The sequence below is a fragment of the Haemaphysalis longicornis genome, unplaced genomic scaffold, assembly GCF_048455015.1.
Source record: "Haemaphysalis longicornis isolate Haplotype H1 unplaced genomic scaffold, Haemaphysalis longicornis Haplotype H1 scaffold_7, whole genome shotgun sequence".
In the NCBI taxonomy this organism is placed as follows: Eukaryota; Metazoa; Arthropoda; class Arachnida; order Ixodida; family Ixodidae; genus Haemaphysalis; species Haemaphysalis longicornis.
In genome coordinates this window covers 93,944,930-93,969,825 of record NW_027526422.1, presented here as the reverse complement: position 1 = coordinate 93,969,825, position 24,896 = coordinate 93,944,930, and the positions used below count along the sequence as shown (strand labels likewise).

General features: G+C 49.8%; 1 protein-coding gene across 4 annotated transcripts in view; it reads left to right on the top strand.

The window, feature by feature from the left end:
* The first annotated feature begins 1,494 nt into the window (after positions 1-1,494).
* The window catches only part of Liprin-gamma (liprin protein kazrin), a 179,632-nt gene continuing 156,230 nt past the window's right edge, over positions 1,495-24,896 (top strand). For 2 of the 4 annotated variants that reach the window (XR_013317663.1, XR_013317662.1), the window contains exon 1: positions 11,056-11,305. Coding sequence is in view for 2 of the 4 variants with exons in the window: in XM_077678056.1 (XP_077534182.1) it covers positions 11,101-11,305 (205 nt within the window). In the remaining 2 variants the exon portion in view is untranslated. Of the gene's footprint in view, positions 2,607-11,055; positions 11,306-24,896 lie in introns of those variants that run through there. The other 2 variants (XM_077678057.1, XM_077678056.1) reach the window with 2 other exon arrangements.

Below are 24,896 nucleotides of genomic sequence, written 5' to 3'. Positions count from 1 at the left end.
CGCCGCTTCCAGAAGCTGTCGGTGTTGGCCGGGCGGCGTGGAAGTTTGGGAAAGGGAGTAGAGCTGCCGTAAGCCAGAAAGTGACGGAAGGTACGTACAAAAAAAAGTCGCGAAAGCAATGAAAAGCACCTAGGCGGCAGTTCTTTTGCTTCTTTTCCTTGTCGGGCGGCGGCGGAGGGTGGGAAAGCTGGAGCAGGAAGAAGACTGTTCTTCGAGCAGCGCGCAACGTATTATTAGAGCCCCAGCGAGAGACTGGCTGGCCGGCCGGCTGTCTGTCTCGCCCGGCGGGGAGGCGTGCCCCCAGCCCCACCAAAAACAGGATTCGTGCTTGCCGCGGCGCGAGCAGTTGTTATGCCATAGCTCGCGCTGCCTGGCCGAATCGCTCGGACAGTAGTAGTTGCGGCGGCCACGCCGCCGGCGTACGTGTCTCCTTCTTCGGTCGCTCCTGGAGCGTGCGCAACAGTGCGGGCGTATCGTCGCTCGCCTGTGTACCTCGCGGTGTGCTTCCGCCGACGTGTGACTCCATCCGCCTCCTCCGGGATTAGCGGCGGCGATCTCGAAGAAAAAATGGAAACAGCCGAGGATTACCGCGTTTTTGGATAGTGGCTGCGTGGTTCCGGCAAAGTGCATCTCGCCGCCCTTGGCCGCGTGCTGTACGTGTCTGTGCATGTGCCAAGGAGAGTGCGTGTGTGTTTATGTGCTGATAGGAAAGTGTACGCCGCACCGCACAGTCACGGGCATCTTGCCAGCTCCCGCGCTCTGCAACGACCAACGCCGGCGTGTTTGTTTCTATCCTCTAGTTGACGGTCTTCATGCTGCTGAAGGGGTCGATGCGAAAGTTATGCCGTCGTAGTCATGATCTCTAAGAAATCAATCCGCTCTGAGTTCACGAGTAGTAGTCACTTAACGAAAGGCCTGTAAAGGGGATTACAGACACGACTTCTGCGTTTGTTTGACGACGTGCAGCGTGCACGTGACTTGGCTCTTGCGACTTGGACGGTGACAGACAACATCCCGACCTCCTTTTCTCTCTGCATCGTTTGTTGATGCAGGCTCTGACAGACGGTATTGCGAGGTAGTTGGCGTGGTTCCACTCCGTGCCTCTGCTCGCGCAAACTTCCGTTTAAGGAAGACTCCCACTCCAAGAAAGTATATATATACGTTTCCGAAATTTACCACGAAAGGTAGCTTTTGTCGCGTGCTTTCCGGTTGATCGAAGACATCATATAGCCACAGGTGCGCGCTTCAAGGGATATGTACAGGAAGAGAGACGTGTGAGCAGAGTTTTTCGCCAAGGACATATTCTTGCTCCTTTAGCATACTTGTTAGAGGAGTGGCACATTGCGTTGCCGGTCCTCAAGTTTTCATTACTGATACAAGAAAGAGTCAAAATGTGGTAAACCACATTAATAACTCCGCAAGCGTACAAGCGTGCCAGCGAATTGCCATATGTTTCCTTCTTTGCGCTGTCATCGCTCTGTGCATAAATAGCTTTCAGCTTTTTTCGAATTTGCTCTTCTTTACGCAGTTTAAGCCTGCATACCATCAGCTAGGCTTTTCTTCAGTCACTTATATCCCCGGGCGCTTGACATATATCAGGCTGCACAAGTCATCACGTGCCCGACTCGAAAACATTCAAAGAAACCAGGAAACGAAGCAGCGGACGGCTGGCGTGTACATATTGAATATCACGATGCCGGCGACACGCCAGAGACGCCGAAATGTCCGCCTGACCCAGACAGCATTGTCCGGGCAGCTCTGACGGCGACCGGCGCCGGCTCCTCCAGATGTTGCAAGCTGAGGCAGATCTAGGTCGAAGAAGCGCTCGTCCATTGTCAGCGTGCGACTGTGGGGCACCCTCCTCACTCTCTTCCTCGAGCCAGTTATTTTAGCGAAAAAGAAACCATACAGCGTCAGAATCCTTTTCGGAGCCAATGACTGCGGCGAAGTGAGTAAAGAACAAACAAACAACGTTTTTTTTTCTATTCCTTTGGAGAGACGACTGCTTGCGGTGGAATACGCGTTTCTGCCATTTCGGTGCCCTGTGTAGCGTGAATGCGTTGTGAGCAGCGCCTATTCTTCAGCAAAAAGAGACGCATGCGCTAGCTGGAGAGACCTTTGCGTTCTTCGGTTGTCGAAAAGAGAGAACAGAGCCAAAAGGGTCATGTTTTCGCCTCGTCCTTTGTAACTGGAACACTGCGCGCGAGTCAACGGCTAGACAGTGGATGCGTGTGCGTGCGTGCGGCTCTGCGCGTGAAAGTGAGTAGTACTCTGCTGTCATTGTTGCCCCCGTGATGGATAATTTGGCCTGACCCAAGCGAAGCTCAATGCGAGAACGAGGTCGTATCGTTTGAATTTGAGGACTTAATGGTGCACGGTATCGTCTACTAATTTCCCGCGCCCACGTGGCCGAATTTAGCGGCATCCGCATCGAGGGAGCAGACGTCGAGTGGCAGTGAGTGTTGGCCACCCCGTGGTCGGAGACCCGTGCACGATGGACGACAAGAACATGAACGAGAAGAACCGAGCGCTCATCTTTCTACACCAGCGGCCGCTGAACGTGTTCAGCCGAGCCTTTGAGAAGCAGAACACCTACTTCGAAACAGGTAAGTGATGGCGTTGACACTTTGAGATATACTGTCCTTTTGTAGCTTCACTGCTTTCTCACCTTTTATTTTCTGTTCTGTTCTGTCGTGCCCTGCTCTGTTCAGTTCTTCTCTTCTGGTCTGTCTGTCTGTCTGTCTGTCTGTCTGTCTGTCTGTCTGTCTGTCTGTCTGTCTGTCTGTCTGTCTGTCTGTCTGTCTGTCTGTCTGTCTGTCTGTCTGTCTGTCTGTCTGTCTGTCTGTCTGTCTGTCTGTCTGTCTGTCTGTCTTCCAACAGTGCGCGTTCGCGGGCAAACGAATATAATGGGTCACAGCTTTGTCGAAATCTTTCGCTCTTAACATACATAGACCATGGTTGACCGGGATTTGAAAGAGTGGTTGACTTCGTCTTAAGCTTCCTGACTAGATTTGAGAGTGCGTGAGTATGCGTGTTGATTGAAATCAGCTGTGCCATCGTCCATCTTTCTTATCTAGCACGTAGATCAGAAAATAGATGCAGGGGATACATTCTTCAGCGCCAAGGCCAATGGGTCATAGGTCTGCGCTTCTTTTTGCTTGGTTTCATCGAAATTTCTCACGTACGTTTTCCTTGCCTGAGTTTCACGCAATTGCATGAGGTTTTACGTTAGCGCACACCAGGGGACGAATTACTAAGGTGACGGGCGCCGTCGGGAAGCGATGCGGCGTTTGCATGCAAATACATATATTTTGGCGTCGGGGAGTCCATTGATGGGGCTGGAAACTGTAGAAATCACACGGGCGACCCCCCCTGGTGCACCTAGGGATTCTGCTCAAAAAACGATGTCGTTGTTGACCAATACCACCAGGTGCACCACGGGCGCTCCCCGTGAGTTTCTTCCCGCCCCTTAAGCGATGCCCCAAACCTAGATTACATGCATTTGCATGCCAACACCGCGTCGCTGCAAAACGACGCCCGTCACCTTAGTGAATTCGTCCCGGGTCTTATTCATTTGTATTTCTTGTTTCACCTTTACCGTTGGATAAACTGCCGAATACAGAAACCAAAATCTTCCCGATGTGCATCAACATCAAGGATTCATGTACCCATCAGGAATATATAAACTGAAAGTAAGCAAAGAAGCAATTATATTACATAGCCATCACTTCACGGGCCCACGTATCTAATTTTTTCAGAAGTAAATATTAGAGGAAAACATGATAGATTTTCACCGATGAATTAACAAAAGATTAGTCTATTTATTTATTTATTTATTTATTTATTTATTTATTTATTTATTTATTTAATACATACATACTGCCAGCCACCTCTTGGTGGCCAAGGCAGGAGTGGTGCATACATGCAGAGACGTAACACAGTACAGTTCACAGTACAGAACTATGATCAAAATAAAATGACCACATAACAGGCTTGCGTGAAGGTTCTTAAACGTCTCTCTGATTTTTCGCCGCAATGGTTTCGGTTTCAATCCTGGCTAACAGGTTTCGGCACTAAGAATTTACACCAAACTTGTGCCAGGTGAACCACCTTTGGCGTGGATAATGCGATGGAAATGTAAGACTAATAAAACGACATACGAACATTTAACACCTTTAACGGGACGACACTTGAAATAGCATTTTTAATCCTAAACTTTTTGATACAGTACTTAAACAGAACATTGCATCACTTTCTGCCAATTGTCACCATTCAACGGATGTGCACGGTGGCCCACTAAAGGACGCATATGCTGACAGGTTTTTTAGAAGGCCTATACTGAATCGAGTGGTCTTCCTACCAACACATCTCCTGTTTATTCACGCCTAGATCGTCCCAACAAATCCTTGCTATAGCTCATAAGGCCAGTGATCGCTTTTAAATTGTATTTTTATGTCCGGACTCTGCTGGCAGCATTCTCTTGTTTTTATTTTATTTTTTAGGTTTCTGTTGTGTCTTCTTCCTGCTGCACCCCGAATGTCTGATATTCACCACTCACCAACGTAGTCACCCCCCATCTGGTGTAGCAAGCCTTGTCCCTAGCAGGGCTGACCTCACCAGTTCACATTAAAGAGCATTCTCTCTCTCTCTCTCTCTCTCTCTCTCTCTCTCTCTCTCTCTCTCTCTCTCTCTCTCTCTCTCTCTCTCTCTCTCTCTCTCTCTCTCTCTCTCTCTCTCTCTCTCTCTCTCTCTCTCTCTCTCTCTCTCTCTCTCTCCTCTCTCTCTCTCTCTCTCTCTCTCTCTCTCGCGCGCGCGCGCGCGCGCGGTTGAGTATATTGGCTCTGAGGACAACACCTGGTCATTGGCTGCCACATGGCCAAGCTAAGGCGGGGTGCTCAAACTCTCACGGCGCACCAGGTACCTTGCTAACGGCTATCATCATCATTATCTTCACAAGATCAGGCAACAATGCAAGGTGAATAGGGAATACCAACGCTCATCGCAAACAAGCAATGGCGCAGCCCCCACGCAGGCCTAGGCTAGGAGCAGGGCTTCTCCTGGTTGTGGCGGGTGTATCGCGGCGGAGCGGCAGGAGCACGCATACGCCCACCCTGTTCTCCACTCTCGTCCTAAAAAGAACACAACCGAAGCTGCGGAACAGCAGCCCATCGAGTCCGCACCCACCGCTACGCAGTCACTCGGCCTCAAAGCCTGAGGAGTAGCGGGATCCCCACTTCACACTGGCGGAGCTCCAGGCTGTCTTCCATAAAGGCAAACCACGTTCGACCACGGCTCGTGATAAGCGTACCCGGCAAATCATTCGTAACATGAATGAAACTACCCACCTTGCGCTTCTGAACATTATCAATCACCTTTGGGCCACATGCAGTGTTCCGAACTTCAAAACCGGGTCCGTCCATCGCATCGCAAAACCTCAGAAATAACCCTGCACCCCGCCCAACCTTCTGCTCATATGTCTGTTTCCAACACCCTGCGAACACATCGAAGGTCTTATGAATAGTGCGATGGAACACTACATGAAATACGTCATAGCATAATTTCACCATCGCAATGCTGGCTTCCGATCGCACCTGAGCACGCACGGCGGTTTATTGCCGTTGCGACGACTCATCAATCGTACTTCCTGCGCAGTCAACCCCGACTAAATATTTGCCATTCGCATACCTAGACACCAGCCTATTCACCTAAGCATCACGCAAGTGGGGTGGAGCCCTAAAACCTGCTGCCTAGACAGGGGCATACTCCAAGGTTCTATCCTTGCGCCCGCGCTTTTCAATTTGGGTGTGTGCGGTGTCGCACTTCTGCAAGAATGGGATTTTGCTATACTTTTTGCTGTCTGTGCCGATGTTCTTGCTATTGGTAGCCAAGCTTCACACCACACAGCTAAAGATATAATAGCTGACTTTCAAGCGGCAGCCAAAACACTAACGTTGAACCTTCCAGCATTACCGCCATACCTTGCTCCTGAGAACAAATAATTCTTAGTTGTGCACAGGCGGTATCACACAGATCCCTATATTCCCCACACCATCTATTTAAATAACACACGCCAAGGTCCCAGTGCGGCAAGAGTAACTTGCTGGGACTCTCATTGACCAGTCATATAACAACGCAAGGTTCTAGAGAAAGCAACTTTGAAGCACTTGGAATTTCGTGCTTCATATCGTCTCTAAAACATTAAACAGGCACGGCGGGACCCGATAAGCAGCTTTCGTTACCGTCACAGAGACTTTAGGCGTAACGTAAATTTTGAAGATTATTATCGTCGTGAATGGATGCTGGCAGCTTAATTACAATGAAATTGTACGTCGTTCGGTACGCCGTTAGGCTTAAAGCGGCCATGAAGACAAAACACAACTTTGTTTAATTTGAAATTACAAGACTTCAGTACCTCACTCAGATCAATTGCAGCCACAAAATACGTGTTTTAAGCGAAAACAAACTCTCGAAATATGGAAAGACTGCGGCGTGTTATGGGCAGGAATGATGTCATATTGGCCAGCAATGAAAAGGTAATTTTCAGTGTGTAATTTCCGGTTAACATTCAAGTGATACCATCAAACGGAACTAGAGGCGGCCCCAATTGAATCGTCCAGCCATGTGTCTAAGCGATGGTTTAAGTGAGAGACCGCCAATCGCACAAACAAGATTCTGTGACGTCATAGAAAAGTTGCCAGAAAGGGGTTAGGGAGTCGCCAGTGCTTCGCATGTTTTCGTTAATTTCTCCATTGTTTGTTCCAAATTTGGGAAAAAATTGGTGACATCGTTATCACGACAAAGACGTCTTTGTAATGAACCAAATTTTTGTTTTATCTTCATGGCCCTTTTAACGGCAAGAGTACCTAGCTGTTAAATGTGGGCCTAACCCATCCTAACATACTCAGTGAAGTGGTTTAGCCAATGACGATGACAGCTGCGTCAGAAGCTCACGGCCCAATTTACCTGTTCCCATTTAGCTGTTTCGTCCACATCATCATCATCGTCACCACCACCATCATCATCAGCCTGTCTACGCCCACTGCAGGGCAGAGGCCTCTCCTATAGGTCTCCAACTATCCCGGTCCTGTGTTAACTGTGACCAATTTATCCCCGCATACATCTTCATCTCATCTGCCCACCTAACCTTCTGCCGCCCCCTGCCACGCTTGCCTTTCCTAGGGATCCACTATGTTACCTTTAATGACCAACGGTTATCTTGCCTTCGCATCACATGCCCTGCCCACACCCGTTTCTGCTTCCTAATTTGTACTAATTATTTCCTTTACGCGCGTTTGTTCCCTGACCCACTCCGCTCTCCTCTTGTACCTCAATGTTACACCTATCATCTTCCGTTTCATTGCTCGCTCAGTCGTCCTCAATTTAAGTTGAGCCTTTTTAGTGAGTATCCAAGTTTCTTCGCCGTAGAGTACCGGGGAGATGCAGCTGTTATACACTTTCCTCGGTATACCCATTCACAATTATTATGCACCCACTCTAAGGAACGGTCCAGTCACAAAAACAGCTGCCGTGGGAAGGACGCTCATGGCCGATCCACCAAATACCAGTGGCTGTGACGCCCACTTTTATTTGTTACGTAAAGAGTATTAAGCGCCTCTCTAACGTAAACGTGAAGACTATTAAACCCTAACACGAACAAAATTAAGGGGGAGGTGGCAATGGCTGAGGTGGAACCGCTCCATGTGACCCGAACGCCTTTCGCCCACGGTAACCTGGGCAGATCAATAAATATTAAAATGTTTCGTATGGTGCATGGCCTGCCTAAATAAAGCGAACCAAGCAAACAACATTCACGCGCCACAGAACGGAACCACACCTCCCAATGTCGAGAAACGTCGCTGTCTTTCGGCGATTCAAAATAAGGCCGCCTTTTCGCTCCCCCTTTTCTCCCCGCCACTGCTATCCAAAGCCTAGCGCCATCTCTCGCGCAGAGCGCGAAACGGACAATGCCCCGCCCGTGTATTCCCGCAAGGCGCGACCTCCATACACCGAAAGAACCCCCCAAAAAAGACGATCGCGTTGGTGGCGGCGTGCTTCTGTCAAAGCGAGGCTCCGCGGGTCCAGCGCAATGCTCCAACCTTCGCTTCTCATTATTTCATTCTCAAGCCCAGCGTGCGCGCAGCGCGGATGCCACGCTGAGATTAGGCGCTTTTTTGAAGTGCTGCCGCAACCCAGTCGTTCCTTCATTTCCCCGCGTCGGCTTCCCAGCGTGGCTCGTGTGCACGGCGACGAAGCAGTGTTGCAGTGATACGTAAGCGCGCACGCCGGCTCCCGGCACTTCCTCCGTGCCCGCGCGCGTTGATCCATCTCTGCGGTCGTCATTGCGGGTGCCGGCTTTCTCTCGAGCCGGCGTCGTTCGTTGTTTGCGGGCGCTGTTCGTCGAATTACCGGGTCGGGAGGATGTGATCGCTACTCTATCGCACCGGTGGGTACCTGGTTCGTTCGCACACTCTCTCTTTGCAACAGGTTCGATTGCAGCTCTAATAATATTTAGTAGTCCGTCGAGAGAGCGATAGCACTGGTTCTCACGGTCTTCCTAAGTATCGTAGCGAATGTGCACGGGGAAGCATGTTTCAGAAGATTTGCACCTTCATTATTACCTTTGACTGCTTCACAAAGTGCGTCTTGGTCAGTGAAAAAACTTCCGACGTCGGGGTAAAAAGTAATACTCTAGCAACGCCTCCAACGCTGAGCCCGAAACCGCTCGATATGATTTACGAACTGAACTTTCGTGGGCCTCAATGTTGACTTTCGCTTCCCCCACACCCTTAAACATGCCAAGAACTATCCTTCAGTGACACGCTGGGGGAATACGTGACATTTCTAAAATTTACACTCGACAGAACTCGACGTGCAGTTGCTGCACGCCCACGCATCCGTCAACGTTTCTTACCGCCAGTAAACAGAAAACATCGAAGACATTCCGCACGTCGCAGTTCCACCAGAAAGCGTCGACAGACCGTAAATAAAAGGCCGACACTTTTATATCGCGCGTCTTGCTTACACAGAGTCGAACGAATTCGGCAGAACGCTGCACGGTCGAAAAGTAGGCTTACTGAGAGCCATCACCGGTGACTGAAAACGAAACTAGAAGGCACCGGGATAAAACTAGAAGGGTATAAAAATACAAGACAGTTCGAGAAAGAGGAAGGCCCGACGCGCATCCCGTATTTTTCATGGTTTCGTTTTTGCGAGGATCCGTCCTGCGCCAACGCCGGCCACGAGTAGGCGCGTCCTCTTCCGTTTATAGGAAAGCGTCAGGAGCGGTGGCAGCGCACCTATAACTTCCTTATTTGTTGCTTCCACGGCCGAGAGCTGTCACGAGTATTTTTGGTTTCCCGCCCTCGCGGCTGTCACGACGAGGCGCGGCCAACCCTTCTCGCTCCGCCGTTCGCTGCCATCCACTTCATTCTCTCCTGCCGTTCTCCAAACTCTTGCTCGTATACACGTACCCCGTTTACTTCTTTTACATGCCCCTTTTTTTCTCTCGTTGTTTTCTCTCGGCGTCGACGTTGGGCTTTCGGTGCGGACTTAGCCAGGTGCGGGTTCATTGACCTCCGGCGCTATATTTGTTGCCAGACCTTAGATTCGTCTGAGGATTGCGGCGACAGTAAAAGGGGCTGGTAGCCGGCGAAACAAACCGTGCACGAGGACCTGTGAAGAGACCGACGAAAGACGAATGCCAAAAAGTCAAAACACGTGGCTGTAGCCGCCACCGCCGCCACCACCTTTCAAGCCGAGCGCTGCGCGAAAGAGAACGTCAAATTAACTTTACGGACGCGAATTTATGACGGCTCTGGAAGGCCCCCAAGTGCGTGAGGCTGTTTGCTGAGATTTCGCCTGCGTAGGCCTTCTCGGGGTTATTATTTTTGAATGGCTGCATTTATTTTAATTTTGTTTTATCTTCTACCCCAACTCGCGGAAGAGAAGCCTTCTCGCAGACAAGTAGATATTTTACAACCTCGTGGTCGCGTGCAGGAGAAATACGCGCGATCGTATACAACTGTATTGCCCGAAGTGTTCCCACAGCACTGCCGGTTTAATTTACGAACCCCTTTGCTTAAGACGCTGCGCATTCAGCAATTGTCTCGGCTTTGATACGTTTATGATTCGGACTCTGTTAGTAGAAGGGCACATTTTTGTTCGCTGCCGACTCCACATTTTCTCTATTGATTTTATCAGAGCTTGGATCCTGGGATCAGGGCTTAATCCTTCCTCTCATTTTTTATAATACGTTTTCTCAAAGGAACAACGCACCCGTGAAACTCTCTCGTCTATTAGCGGTGACCCAGCTTGCCCATATAAGTATGAAAAACAGGATTTTGGACAGCAAAACACGTGGCGCTACCAGTTTCTGGAAAAGGAAGAAGGCAGACATAGCTTATCAAATTAATTTAGGACCGTACGCAAAGCACTCACAGCTGTAACTTACCTGCTCGAAACACAAACCTCTCTGATCGCACGGTTTCTCGGCGTGAATGCTATATAAATGACAGCTAAAAGGAAACCGTGGTTTTCAGGCATCATCAAAAGATTACGATTCACGTCCGCGGAGAACTGACGCCATTCTTCGATGGCCGAACTCGTACGACGCCATAACGCCTGCTGCAAGTCGGAAACTACACGAAGCAACTGCATCGTTCTTTCTGCTGGTCTGCAGTTATTAAGAACGTCGGGAGAACAGCCAAGTTCGCATATCGCGTCAGCTAATGAGTCCTAAAATGTTCCTTTAAGTGCCAGTAATAACAGCGACGATGAGTGTGACGGGAAGAAGTGGTTCCCTCCAGTCATTCCGTGATTAGTAAAACGCCTGCCCTACTACGAATGGTAAAAAAGTGACACGCGCACGACGTAGATTCCCCGAGTTGAACGTCGGCCTGTATTGTAACCCATTTGTCACAACAGGGCCCAGATAATCTCGCACTGCATCGACGCGCTCGTTTATTCGGATCTGCAGTGTCAGCGGCCACGTTATCTGCCTGCCGGTAGTACGGCGCACGGCTCTCGGCCACTCGCGGCGTTATCTTCAGCCTATTATAACGTCGCCGTGCACCGCGCTGCCGCCGCGTAGCAAAAAGAGCAATGCTGACTTTGAGCGTGGTGGAGTTTGAAGTGACCACGGTGACGGAGATTGTCGTCCAGCAGTCTCGCTCGTCAAGTCGCGCGAGCGTCGAGTCTCCGGCCGCAGGCAGCGACTCGGGCTTCGACCAGAAGCGGCAACAGCAGCGGCAAAGCGTTGCTGGGACGACGGACGGAGCGTGCTACGACGGCGAAGAAGCGCTGAAAGGTAAACGATGAAGCAATCCTGCGTGCGTGTTTAGGGGCACGCCTTCGCTAGTGGAGTGCATGCGTGGATGAGTGCCGCTCGTTTGCCAGGCATGTTTGCACGGTCACGTGCACGTGCTGCGCGACCTTCTGCGTTTGAACACTGACTCAGCACAATCGCGCGGACTTGCCGACTAGGCATTTTCGATATGGTGGGCACTTAACGGCCTTGTATAAGACGCGCCGCTCCGCAGAAGAGACATTTTGCGGCTTTAGTGTCGTCACTGATGCCTCTGTACGCCATTACGTCCTGCAGGAAAGACAACTTTCTCTCACGATGATGATGATGAATGATCGTGGGTGAGGAGCCAAAGAAAAACACGCTTCCCTTGGCCGGAATCGAACCTGGGTCCTTCGCGTTATGAAGCCGGCGTCTATCCGACTGCTCCATTTCGACACGGTCGAAGCGAACGCCAAGCAGCAGGTACCCATTCGCGCCGTACACCCCAAACCCAAACGTTAGTCCTACAGGGAGCACACCCGAGAGCTGCTGTGGGTATTCTGAAGTAGCACCTACTCTGTGGGATTGGCCAACGAAAGAATCCATCGCGAGAAAGCTTCGCGATCAACCATCGTCGTCGTTAGACGGAGGGTGCATGATTTTTTGAAGATTGAAGCCGAAGCGACTCTTGGTTATTCCCATAGCGTTAGCAATGTGCTTATCGGGGGGAGCAAATGCTTATCGGGGGGAGCAAAAAGATTCTTCTTTGCGTTTTATTTTGAGAAATCGTTCTCGACCCCCCTGTTCTGCGGTGAACTTTTCTGCTATCCGCCGCTTGTCTCCATTTTCTTGCACGTGTAGTGTTTTTCGTCCGCGGTAGATGTTCTCCTGTTCGCAGATTTTCTGCATACCTAACGAAAGTTCACGTTGTAACCGCGGGCTTCTAGTCGGCTCCACGTTAGTTAGTTAGCACATGACCACAAGTCACCGTTCGTAAGTTACAACTGTGACACCTAACCACACGCTCTGTCCTTCTCACCAAGGCTACCCTAGACCTCCACTAAAAAACGAGAAAAAGTTTCCAAGTTAACTTCATACAACATGTAAAGCTTTAATCTGAAGTTTTAGCGATGATGACCCGGTTTAGAGTCTTGGTAGTTCGAGCGTCTTTCTTGGTCTCCGGTGGGACCGACTTTTTTACGGGGCGTTTACTGTAAGTAAGAAGTAATAATAAGACATAACTGGTTCTTTTTTAAATCGCGACTGGAACGGCTTCGCATGTCTTTCATGATCTGAGATGAATGGTGTGTAATTATATTATGATAACACGCGGTGAAATTCTCCCAAATCCCGAGTACAGATGAAGATGAACACAATTAACGAAAACGTAATGCTTTGCGCGACTATTGCGAAAACAATTGCGAAAACGCAATGCATGAATAACGGCTGCGTCGTTATTCATGCAGCCTGAACCAGCGAATTTGAATGAAGACGCGACGGTTGTCGATGATGATGATGATGATGATGATGATGACGCTATGTTGGTAATGATTGCGTCTATGATGATCATGGTGGTGGTAGTAGTAAATTTAATCATTCGGCCAGGCTTTTCAGCAGTGGATGGCAATTAGTTTCAGCAAAGTCGAAATATTTGTGCGAAAGTTGCAAGTCGTCACACTGGGGCCAACTCGTGCATTCGGTGCAAATTCTTTCTCTATGCTTGAAACCCCGTTAAAACTTTGATTGGTCGCCATTTTACCAACGCTTCTAACTGTAGGAAAGACCTTATTCTGTTTGGTTAGCGGTGAATACGTCGCGCACACGGAGGCTATTCTGAACATGCTGTTTTCTACTCGCACATGTTCTCTGTCTGCTGAAGTCATGTCCCGCAAACGCAGCCCGACAAGTCAAAATGCGACAAAAAAAAAAGTTTCTGATTTCTGTTCTGATACTACAGTAGACTCTCGATAAACGGAACTTCAAGGGATCGAGAAAATTCGTTCCGTTTAACAGGAGTTCCGTTTACTGAGATAGTAGTGTGAAAGGGCAAATTTATGTGCGTATTCATTCTTAATACCATTAAATGGAACTCTAAGCACTGGAAGGTGAATGTAGCTGATAGTTTTTCAGGAAGCAAGAAAACGACAAGATGTTTAGGCCCACCATTCACAAAGTTGATTTGGCAACAATGAGTCGCTGTGCACTACAAAATGCATCAATTATTTTTGTTTGAGTCCTTGCAAGTGCATCTTCACGGAGACTAGAGGCCTCAACTTCGCGAGGGCTTATGCGCCATTTAATTTAGAAGACGGCAACGCCGTAATAAAGCGCTAATAGCACACGATGGCACGAACGAGGCGGCAGAAGGTGAGCACTGTACCCTCGGCGTCTTGAATCAAGACCGAACGTGAAACAAGAGCTGCGATGTTGCATTCGTTGCGCTAACACGGCTGACCACTAACAAGACGAGGCTTATGAGGCCGACGAGGGTAAAAAAAAAAATTTCGAGGAAGAATAAATATGGAGGAAGAAAAAAAAACGAAACAGCCGGAACCGTAAAAAACTGATTTTCATGCCAAAGGGTTTCACAAGAAGTTCCATTTCTGGTTCGGTTTAAACGGTGGTGGTGGTAAAAACGTTTATTTGAGCTTTAGGGGAGAGGGAAGGGGAAGTGGTCAGCCTCCCATGTCCAGGAGGCCGCGAGCCCGCGCCGATTCCAGAGCTCGTTTCACCAAGCAGAGCTGCTGCTCCGGTGACGAGCTGGTCAGAGCGGACTCCCACTGCTCAAGGGTGGGGGAGTGAAGGGGGGTTGGGTGCTGCGGGCAGGAAAAGACTAGGTGGAAGGTGGTAAGAGGAAGGTCACACGCTTGGCAGTTATGGGGGAAGAGGGATGGGGAGATGTGTGAGAGAATCGTGTGATTGTAGAAAGTTTCCGTCTGAAGGCGGCGATAGACATAGGCTTCATGTGGGGTAAGGGATGGGTGGGGAGGAGGGTACCTTCTTCTGTTGTTTGTGTAGTGGGAAAGGATGGAGCTATAGGTAGAGTCCAGCGGTGTTAAGGTGGTGCTTGCAGAATCTGGACGTCCTGTGGTATCTAGCCTTGCAGAGGGGAGTGCCCGGTTGTGGAGAGCGCGGGCTGCGGCATGGGCCGCTTCATTCCCAGCAAGACCAGAGTGGCCAGGGGTCCAAATTATTGTTATTTCTATTTCTTCGGGGAGACAGTGAAAGATGGGAAGAGCTTGAGGGGGTGCCAGGCCAGCTTGATACCACCGGCATGCTTGCTGCGAATCGGTGATGATGGTTAGGTAGGGCTGTTTTTGGTGGGTGGTGGTCGCATGAGCGACGGCGAGTGCCTCTGCTGTGGGAACTGGTAGCTGCTTGTAGGTGGCTGCAGTGGCGAGATGGCCGGTAGAGTCCAGGGTGACGAGGGTGGTGTGTGAACCGTTGGGAGTATGGGCGATATCCGTGTAGCGCGTTTGGGCGTCGGTTTCATACCGCCTAGTGAGTGTTCTGACACGAGCTTCTCGCCTTCCCCTATTGAACGTCGGGTGCTTCGCACCATTGGGCGGTCCACCCCGTCTGCAACTCACGAACTTCAACGCATCCCTCTTCACATTCGCCAGCGGCTTAGGGTCGCCCCAATCACGCGGAAATTTTACTTCCGGTTACCGAGAGTTTTTTTTACGTTATCTCAATACGAAACCAACCAACTTACCGGCTGTTGTTCCGTTTAAGCGATTTCTGTTTATCGAGATTCCACTGTCTTTAACTTTGTTCCGATTAGAACACAGCGGGGAGAATTACAGCGCGGAGAATCGCCGTATGCTGACGGGGATCGTTTTCGTGTTGCTGCCGCTACGCTGTCACTTTCCTTTGCAACTGTTCCTCCTCTAGAAAACCCCTTTCTCACAGCAGCGTTCACATTTACCGTATAAATGTCCAAAGTGACAACCCTCCGGGTGGATACAACACGAAAAGAAAAAGCTCAGCTTGGCGCTGGAGCACCACTCGCGTCTAGGAAACACATGTCAGGCTTCATTCTTACGGAATTGCAAATTTCAGCTAATGTGACACCCCTCCCTTCTTTGTTCCACTTTTTCCTGATTTTTTTTTTGTTGTCGTCTGCAGACGCGGCAAGTGTCACACCCGGCTTATGTTTAAGACTCTGGCTGTAAACAGCGGCAGCATCCTGGTATAAAGCATGTCGCCTCTGGCGCCTGATTTTACATATGGCTGTCACAGCCCGCTTGTGGCTTTCTTCACTCGGTGGTAACGATTTCTTCGTATTTTTTTCCCCTCTGAGATGAGTTGACAAGTCAGGAAATCGCGCAGGGAGAGGCGGTGTGTCGGTGACGGCACGATAACATGGTTTGTGTGAAGATAGCTCTTAATCGTTTCCTCTGGCGTGATGCTATGAATAATGTTCGAGATTTAAAAGGGAGGCAACATATCCGCAGCTGCACAAGACGTCAGCATATTTAGTCGCCTTTTTATCATGGCTGTCATCGCAAAGATGGGCCTAAAGCTGCTCTGCAGAGTTCTTTAGAGAAAGCGTTAACATAGTGATTGACGTCGAGATAGAAATGTACGGGGCGCATGTGAGGGGGTATATTCCCGTTCATGTAGCAGTCTTATCTTTTAATGTCCTAACTTTCATCCTTTTCATCCCTTCTCATCCTTGAGACGAATCTGCTAGCGAGCGATATGCACTTCACAAAAGCTGGAATAAATTTCTCAGTTCCGCGGGCGCGCGCGCGCGCGCTCGTCTCGTCGCTTCTTCTTTCTTCTCCCAGCATTCTCCGCAACGGTACAGCCGCGCTGTCGGGTCATTCTCCGCCGCCCATTTTCCGCCTTGTTTATTGTTTGCCCTAATTTCGCCGTCCTCCCCCCAACTATAGTTGCTTGTTTGTTCTAATCTGGCGGCCATTCGTCTTTGTTGTTCAAATGGGGCAGGCGCGCTCGTGCGTGGCGGCGGCCACTGCTGCGTGTAGTTGATGCGACGGCACGCCGTCTCTCCTCCCCCTCTTCCCCTTCTCCCCCTCTCTCCCCCGCGTCCTAGAACTCTTTTCGGCGCATCTCCCCCGGCTCTCTTTTACAGCTGTCTCATGAAGAATTCAGCAGGAAGAACAAATTTCGTTAGGCGGGCACAAAGGCGGACTCTCTCTTTTATCTCTCCTCCCCCTTTTCTCGTGCACTCTTCCACAGCCTCAGCCAAAAAAAGAGAATAAAAAATGCGGGACCCAGTCGGGAACCCGTGGCCGTGTAAGGGCGCCTGAAAATGACTTCGAGGCCTGAAGTGCCCGTAAACGGGGCGAAAAAGGCAAGCGAAAACGACGCGCTGGAATCGTTTAAAGAAGAGAGAAGGAAGTTTTAGTTTCTCGGAGGCACGCAGAAAAGAAACGCGAACGGCGCGACTATATGTCTGTATAATGGCCGTCGTGGCGTGCATGTGACCCCGCGCTTTATTTCTGGCACGTGCGGGCCAGTCGTGAGAGTATGCTGGTGTCCCGGACGCGTCATCTCTCTTTTGAACTTTCGCGGCAGCCACGGATTGCGTTCTGAGCGGAGTTGAGACGGGCGGCTACGCTCCGAACGCTTCTAATCGCTGAAGAACCATATACACGCGCACGCACGAGCGCTGTACCACTCGGCTGCCTACGACGTGTTCACTTCTTAACCTCGAGCCGTCTTTGCATCCGAAGTCATCTGCTAAAAAGAACTCCTAAACCTTCCGTCCACCTGAATCTGACGTAATGCAGAGCAGATTCGGTTCTCTGGGTATACACTGGTGTAGTGGCTGAGTTACCGAACCGTTAGCCCGCCGAGAGACGTATTGCCAAACTGCTGTGTGAATAAGTCACCGTGTTCAGAGTGCATCCTCTAAATTATCACCGTACTGCACGAAGTGAGAAGGTCCTGTCCAATAAAAACGCAGCGGTAAGTAGCATCCTGAATCAGGAACAGGCCGAACATGGACACAGGGGGGATTAAAGAACACCCTTTGATTCAGTCTACACGAGCTACTACAGGAGGACGGAGACATTTGCTGTAAACTACCACTAATACAATTAGTTCCTTGGTGGCGCACCAAAATCATACTACAGGAGCCTAGACGTGTGGTTTGCTTTCCGTTCGCTCCGCCCTCGCGAATGTTCTGACGGGGGTAGTTTAGTAACACTTCTACCTCCAACCTTCCCGAACGATATCTTGGGCAAAGTAAAGTACTTTGCCCAAGTTCTCCCGAAACAATTCATTCACTTATTTGGCTGCAAGAAACGGCAACCGAAAACCTCCTGACAACGGTAGATGTGACGCTCCTCGTCAGCCATTACGCAAACGTCACCTATACGAGCGCATCATTGTCATCCTAGTGATGGTCATGACTTCATCAATTTCATTTCTCCTCATAAATCTGGTGTAGCAAGCTAGGCGTCTTTGCCAGGCTAACCTCTCCACTACTATTAAAGACCATCCTCTCTCTCAAAAGATTATTACGCGCACAAAATCAAAGATTGCGGTTTCGAACGCATTGTTCACACCCAGACGATTAACTCTTGGGTGGGAGTGTGTTGACTACAAAGGAAGGAGAACGCGAAGAAGAAAGCAGGAGGAAAAAGTAGAAGTACAGAGGGTTAGCTCCCAAGCAAGTCGTATAGATGTACCTCACACCGGTCGCAGCGTCTGTAAGCATGCACTGTCGCCACCGAGGAAGCGGCCGACACACACAGACCGCCTGACGGGACGAGTATGCTCGTTCATTCGACAAAATTCCGCTCATTTAGAAACTTCTGCGCTCCAACGATGCGGCCGTATATTATGCTGAAAGAATACCAAGTACGTTGAATACTCTAGGCAAAAGGCTGCCTTGCATTGGAGGCATACGGACACAGGGGATTTGTTATGCAAATTAATTAAACGGCTGGAGACATTGTGCGCTCTTAAGGGGGACTTACCCGATCGCATTCCTATGTGAATAAGTAATTCATGATCCACAGGCTTAAAAAGAATCGTGCACCGACACAAGAACTTCTGCAGATACAGGAAAATGTTTCTAATGGCCTGTTTTGCTTCTTTTAGAAATGCGTGCTTTCTGTGCTGAAATAAAGAGTAAAGGAGAAACACATTTTGGTTTATCTAGTTCTAACTAGATGGCGCCAGCTGTCTAACAAGTGAGCGTTTTCTGTATTTATTTCAGCAACGAAATGATATATTTGCAAAATCAACAAACTAGGGCGCTTGGAACGTTGTCATGGATCTGAAAAACATTTCGCAATTTTGAATGATGGTTTTAGGCCCGTGGGTCATGAAGTAGCAAATTTCATAGGAATGTTAACAGGTGTTAACATTCATTAGGTGCATGTTTTCGTTGCAGCCGTCTTGTAAACATGTATCATAATCATCGCTACATCCAGATCATTACATCCACTACAGGGCGTGGGCCTCTCCCAAAGATATCCAGCCACGTCTATCATGAGCAAGCCTAGCATATTCCTTGCCCACGTACGGCCAGTGCGGCCACGCAGCACTATATGGCCAGTGCCGAAACGCCTTTACCCTGGCACTGTATAGGCAGAGCCAAAACGCCAACTGTGTTAAAAAAAAAAAAAGCCCCTTTTATGAAGTTGCATGTCGCGGAAGGCTGCGATTCGAGCAACTCGCGTTTGCGCTTTCACCGTCGAATAAAAAAACAAATAGAAATTTCCGCCATCGATCTGACGGCCAAACACTACACGCGGAGAATAAAACGCACGGCTTCGTTCAACAAGCGTTAACTTCTCCCTCCCTCACCTAGCCGCACGCTGCGCGAAACCGGCGAGACTTTATGGCGAGGCATTTTTCCCCTCTTTCTGATTTCAGTGCCCCATTTGACCTGGAATTACCCGCGCACCGTTTCTGACAGCCCGAGGTGCGTTACTATGTATAGGACGCTGGGGGAGTTCATTAAAGATGTATAACTCTAATTGGAGGAGCAATTAGGGCCTCGAGACCCCTCGGCACGCGCGCAGATCGGCCGGCGCTTGTCCGTGGCAGCTACGAAAGGAGTTACTTATCTCCCATCGATCGGGGCCCCGGTTTTACATACTAATTCATGTCGGTATCTTTTTTATTCATTTCCTATCTCTTTATCGCGAATTCCAACTGCCCGCGCCCCGTTATTTTATTTATTTAATTTAAATCTTGCTTTAAATAGGAATAATTTTTCTAAAACCATTTTTGATAATTGGTAGCGACAAAACTTTGTAGCTGTTAAGAACGGTAACGACGACAGGATGCGTAGCTTGGCATTAGGGAAAGAAAAATCCCGGCCCATCATCACTAACGTGACACCTGGGGAGGGGCGAAGAATGCAGTGTATAAGTGTATTCTTGACGCCTTTGCGTTTATGACAACGGAGATGAAATCGTTGGGGGGTAGAGGTATACAGCTTTGCTGTAAAAGTCTCGTGTCTTTGAAGCACGAAGCGTTCTAGCGTGAGGCGTATGAAAACGAGTGTCCCGGTGTGTTCTTTTAGTACGCGTTACTCTCTAGCGCGAGGCGTTGGAAAACGAGTGCTCCCGGTTTTCAGTAGCTTCACTACATCGACCATGACATGAGACGACGACGACGTTCTATAGCGCGCGGCGTAAACGATTGTCACGTTGTTTTAGTACCGTCACTGCATCAACGATGACATGATTGATTGATTGATTGTCAGGTTTAACGCGCCGACGCAACGCAGGCGATGAGGCGCGCCGTAGTGGAGGGCTCCGGATTAATTTTGACCACCTGGGGATCTTTAACGTGCGCCGAAATCTCGTACACACGGGCGTTTTTGCTTTTCGCCTCCATCAGAAAAGCGGCCGCCACGACCGGGAATCGAACCCGCGACTCAACGATGACATGAGACGACGACATGAGACGACGACATGAGACGCCAACAGCCCCAGCCACTAAGGAACTTTGCCCCTAAAAAGTACGAAGCTACTTTCGAAGGTGCTTGGTGAAAGTCACCGGTGCGATCCACTTAAGAAGCGTACTTTAATCGGTTCTGAGCTGTCAATGAGCGTTGCTCGAAGATGGTGACATTGCGTTAATTTACGTTTATCGGGAATTACCAGCAACATTAACGAATCGTAGATTATGATATCGAAACATTTCGGGTATTCACTCACTGTGCATTAGTTTCGGCTCAGAGAGAGAGAGAGAAACAACATCTTTATTGGCCTGCGTTCAAGCCCCCGTTGTAGGGGCAAACCTACTGCCTATTACCTCGCACCCCCCTCGCGGGAGATGGAGGCGTCGGTTTCGGCCGCTGGCTTTCGACGGCCGCGAGCGCGAGCTGGACAGCCATCTTCTGTAACCCACAGTCCGCACTCATGATCGCGCACTCAATGCGCGGTGGAAGCACGGTCACTTCGGCCGTATTAGTAGTCTCTTGCCTTGGTTGTTGTCCGCAACCCCACAGCATGTGCTGCATGGTGGCCCTCTCACCCCCGCACAACACACACGCGTCCGATTGGTAGAGTTCGGGGCACACGTGCTTAGCGAACACCGGTGTCCAGATTGCCCGCACCTGTAGCTGTCGCACGATCACTGCCTCTCTGCGGTTGAGATTACGGTGCGGTGGCGGGTAGACCCTGCGGCCTTCCCTGTACCATTCGAGCACCTCCCTGTAGGTAGTGATTGTAACCGCCGTTTCAGCTTCTTCTTCGTCTTTGGGACTTTGGGTGAGGTATAGTGCAATTGGGTGTACGAAGTAGGGGTGTTTCTGGTCTTGGAAATCTTGAAGGTGCAGTGATCTTCTAGAACTGAGCCTGGTGGGAAAGCGGAGAAGCGGGATAAGTCGTTTCAGTTCGGGATAGGGTTAAGAGAGCGAACTCATACGCCTGTATAATGATCGTGCCAGACTGCTATCAATACAATAGAGGGCAACGAGAGACCGTGAACGGGCTGTGGTGTATGTGGTCGTTGTATGAGGAGGACGCACTGGGAGGAAGGGTGAAGGTTCTATAGCGTCGGGCAATGCTGGATCGGTGCGTGTGAAAAATGCGTATTATGGACATTGAGGCGCCACTGGTGCGTGGGGTGTACCATTTACAGAAGTTCTTTGGGCTATGGCTAGCGTTGGGAAATTATTTTTTCATGAAAATTTCCGCTCATCGTCGGGCTGATCAGAGCGGTTAGAAAGCCGGATGGAGTGAGGGCCTTGAGGCGGGCTTTCTCTTAGAGAGGCTGAACACGCTGTGCAGACTGCGCCATAGTTTAGCGGAGAGGAGTGGCGTTATTTTGGAGGGTATGTTGCATTACGGTGGGTGAATTGGCGAGCGTGGAGAATAACTATGAAAAGGATGTGCGGCCACAGCGGCGACAGTACGCCACTCTGTAAACAGTACTCAAGCTTTTGGCCAACTTATTCGACTCGTTTGTTGTTGTTTGAAGGCTAGTTCTTTCAAATGAAAAACGAAGTTCGACAAAAATTACAAAATTACATGAACGTTTATTAAAAAAAAACTTGCATTTTGTCTTCATGGCGCCTTTAAACTCTCTGCATGAGCTTGTCCAAGCCTGCAAGCTGACTCACTTGACGTGTCACATTATCTCTGCACTTCACCCAGCTACGCATGCTGTGGTTGAGGTCCATTGCAAACTGAGTTCGGCCTCGTAAGACCTAATGACGCTGCCCAGCGCTGCTTGCGGCAAAACTCCCCGCAGCCGCAGGCAGTTCCTCCTCCATGCTGTTCCCATGCCCTCACGTTCCCACACGCACATGCCCACTTCGGGTAGCGACCAAAAATAAATAGAGCCTCCATAGCACGTGCTCAGTACGCCGACCTGTTTACTTGACTCCCTCTTTGCTTACGCTTGGGGTTCATATTCGCCTTTCACGAACTCGATTACTTTCTCGGGAAAATAAAAGCTCTTATTTATTTATTTGTTTGTTTATTTATTCGAATTGACGCTACGCTTTACCTTGGGTCAGAATTTATCCACGCTCGGCGCTCATTTCTTTCCGGCCGCTTGCGTAAACTCGTCGCGAACCTGTCGTCTGCAGCCATTTTCAGAAAACGACGCGTCTTATCCTTTTGGCTCGCTGCCCAACCGTATCTCATCCCGCGCAGTCGAAATAGCGCTGAAAGAAATCGCACCGCCGTGCAGCTGCAGAAGTTAGACGGCGGGTCGAGCTCCTTCGGTTTCCTCGAGCTTTCAACAGAGGACGCCGCTGCTGCGGGCGCGCCTCCGGTCACGTGACCTTGGCGCTGAAAGAGAGGAGTCCGAAGTTGTAGAGAGGGCGAAAAGAGAAAAGGGAAGCGGCAACGGTTTCGCGCGCGCGCCCGACCGCGGCCGCAACAGCCGCGCTCGCTCGGCTTGCGCCCGGCTGCCGCAGCGGCGACATCATCCTCGCGCCCAGTGTGTGTACTTTCCTGGCTCTCCGACGAAACTCGCCGTTCGGCTAACCGGATTCGCACGTGCGGCATTCCGCTCCTGTTTCGACGGGCGCCGTTTCAGTCTTCTGCCTCCTTCACGGAACGTAGTAGCCGTTGTCTCCTCGGACGTGCGTGTTTGTGTGTCCTCCGGCCCGTGCTCGATTGCGCGGCAGTGATTGTGGTCGTCCGTACCCTCGTGTTCACTAACGTGGCCTGAACGGACGTTGACGAAAAGTTGGCTTCTCCTCATGGATTCGCTCCGAGCAGACGATTTTTGACCGAGCCGGTGATGAAGCGGCGGCCGGCGCTGTCGTCTGCTAGCCTATCCTCGTAAGTCTCTTCCAACTCTTTTTTACCAGTGCCACGCGACACCACGAAAGTCACCTCGGCCGACAAAGCTGCATTCGCCAGTTACGTCGCGTGTGTAGGTTGTTTAAGAATTAAGGTCCTGGCGCGTCCTTCCAAGAGCACCTCTTTCCTTCCCGTGGTTTCTTCCGCGGGGAGACCTCGGGGTGCCCGCTGGTCGTATTGATTTCCGAGCGTTCTTTTTTGCTGTGCCGCCTTGCATGAGGTCTTCGATCACGCCAGACAAGGTGTGGCGCGCCGACAGAAAGATTCGGCCACCTGGTATCAAGAAGAGTCGGGTCTCATCGTCGTCGCATCTTCTTCTGTACCGAGCCAAATAACGGAGAAACTTTCTTTTCTGTCCGCGACGGAAGTTGCTGTTGCCTCGCAGGAAAAGCGCCTTTAAAAGTCGGGCTCGTGTGCCCGGACGCGTTCCCTTCACACTCCAAGGTGCGCGCTAATTAGCGCCCGACGAAAAGAATGGAGACGGAACACCGAGAGTGTTGGGTGGGGGGCGGGCCGCGAAAGACGCCTCCGTGGTTTCGTAAACGCTTAAACACCTGCTTTTGCGCCGACCGCAAAGAGTTTGGCTTATGCCGCCTCAGAATTTATTCTGAGAGCGTACCGGTACAGGAATAAGGGCATCACGTGCGGTCCGTCTACTTCGGAATCAGACCGAGGGTATGCAAATTCATTAAACATTGAAGATTGCCGGCTTTAACAAGACGTCGAAGAGTTAAAACGTGGCGAAAGAGTTAACTCTGCTACGTAATAGGAGACTTGTAAGGTAAGAGAAGACTAATATTTACCGTGCAAATATTTTGACGACAGACATGTTTGCGGCAAGTCGCAGGACTTGCTATTGCTCCGTGTGTTGCATACGGGGTAAAGTATGTTTTAACCTGTAAGCCTGTTTGGGGGCGTCGCCTGAGAAGAAAACATTAAATTAGAAGCAAAACGCCAGTGTTAGTTTGTTTCAAAAAGAAAGAAACATGCGAAACCAAGTGACTGCATGTAGAGTGCATACACTTACATGGCTTTGTCGCCGGAATGAGAAAAAGGGCATATTTAAAACGACAGTAGTAAATTACGGCACGTTTGAATTTATAACGACCAGTAGACTGCTGTGTAGGATACCTTGTTGCGGAGTGTAGAGTGCACTGTCGATACGATGCAGCCGTCATGAATAGTGAATTAATTTTAGTGGGTTTAATTGACAAGCCCAAGTCCTCCCCTTCGAAAGCAAAATCGAAGTCCCCCTTTTATCAACAGGAAAAACTTTCCATGAAATGAGCGCAGAAAATAAAGATTTCAAACATCAGTTACACCCTTGTCGGCAGAAAAAAAGCTTGCCATGAAATAAGAATATTAGAGGAAAAATCGATATTGATTATATACGTACTATGAGCACTGTTAGCAAAAATAAGAAAGCGTTTAGTGCGGTATTGTTGGCTTTGATATGGGAGTTTGTTTTTTTTTTGGGGGGGGGGGGGTGGGGGGGGGCGGGGGGGTAACGTACACCGAGGTCCAGGAAAGCGCTGTTATCACAAAATTGCAGATTCTCTAAACGGGGCTGCATTTTAATCTACCCTGGTTAAAATGTACCTCTCCAACTGTAACCGTGGTAGCGTTGGGGCTCGTTTTTTATCCTCAGTTACCACTACTGTCATCAGGATGAAAGCCCTCAATGTGTCTTGCAACACCTAAAATGAAGATACTTGGTTTTGGCGGCCGATATCGTCACTGCTAGTATACTACTGAAAAAAGAAAAAAAAAACACGCATGTATCCTGCTTACACGTTTCGTGTAGAAACATGTGGTACGTTTTTCGTGCTTCTTATGCACTCTATCACAATACAATT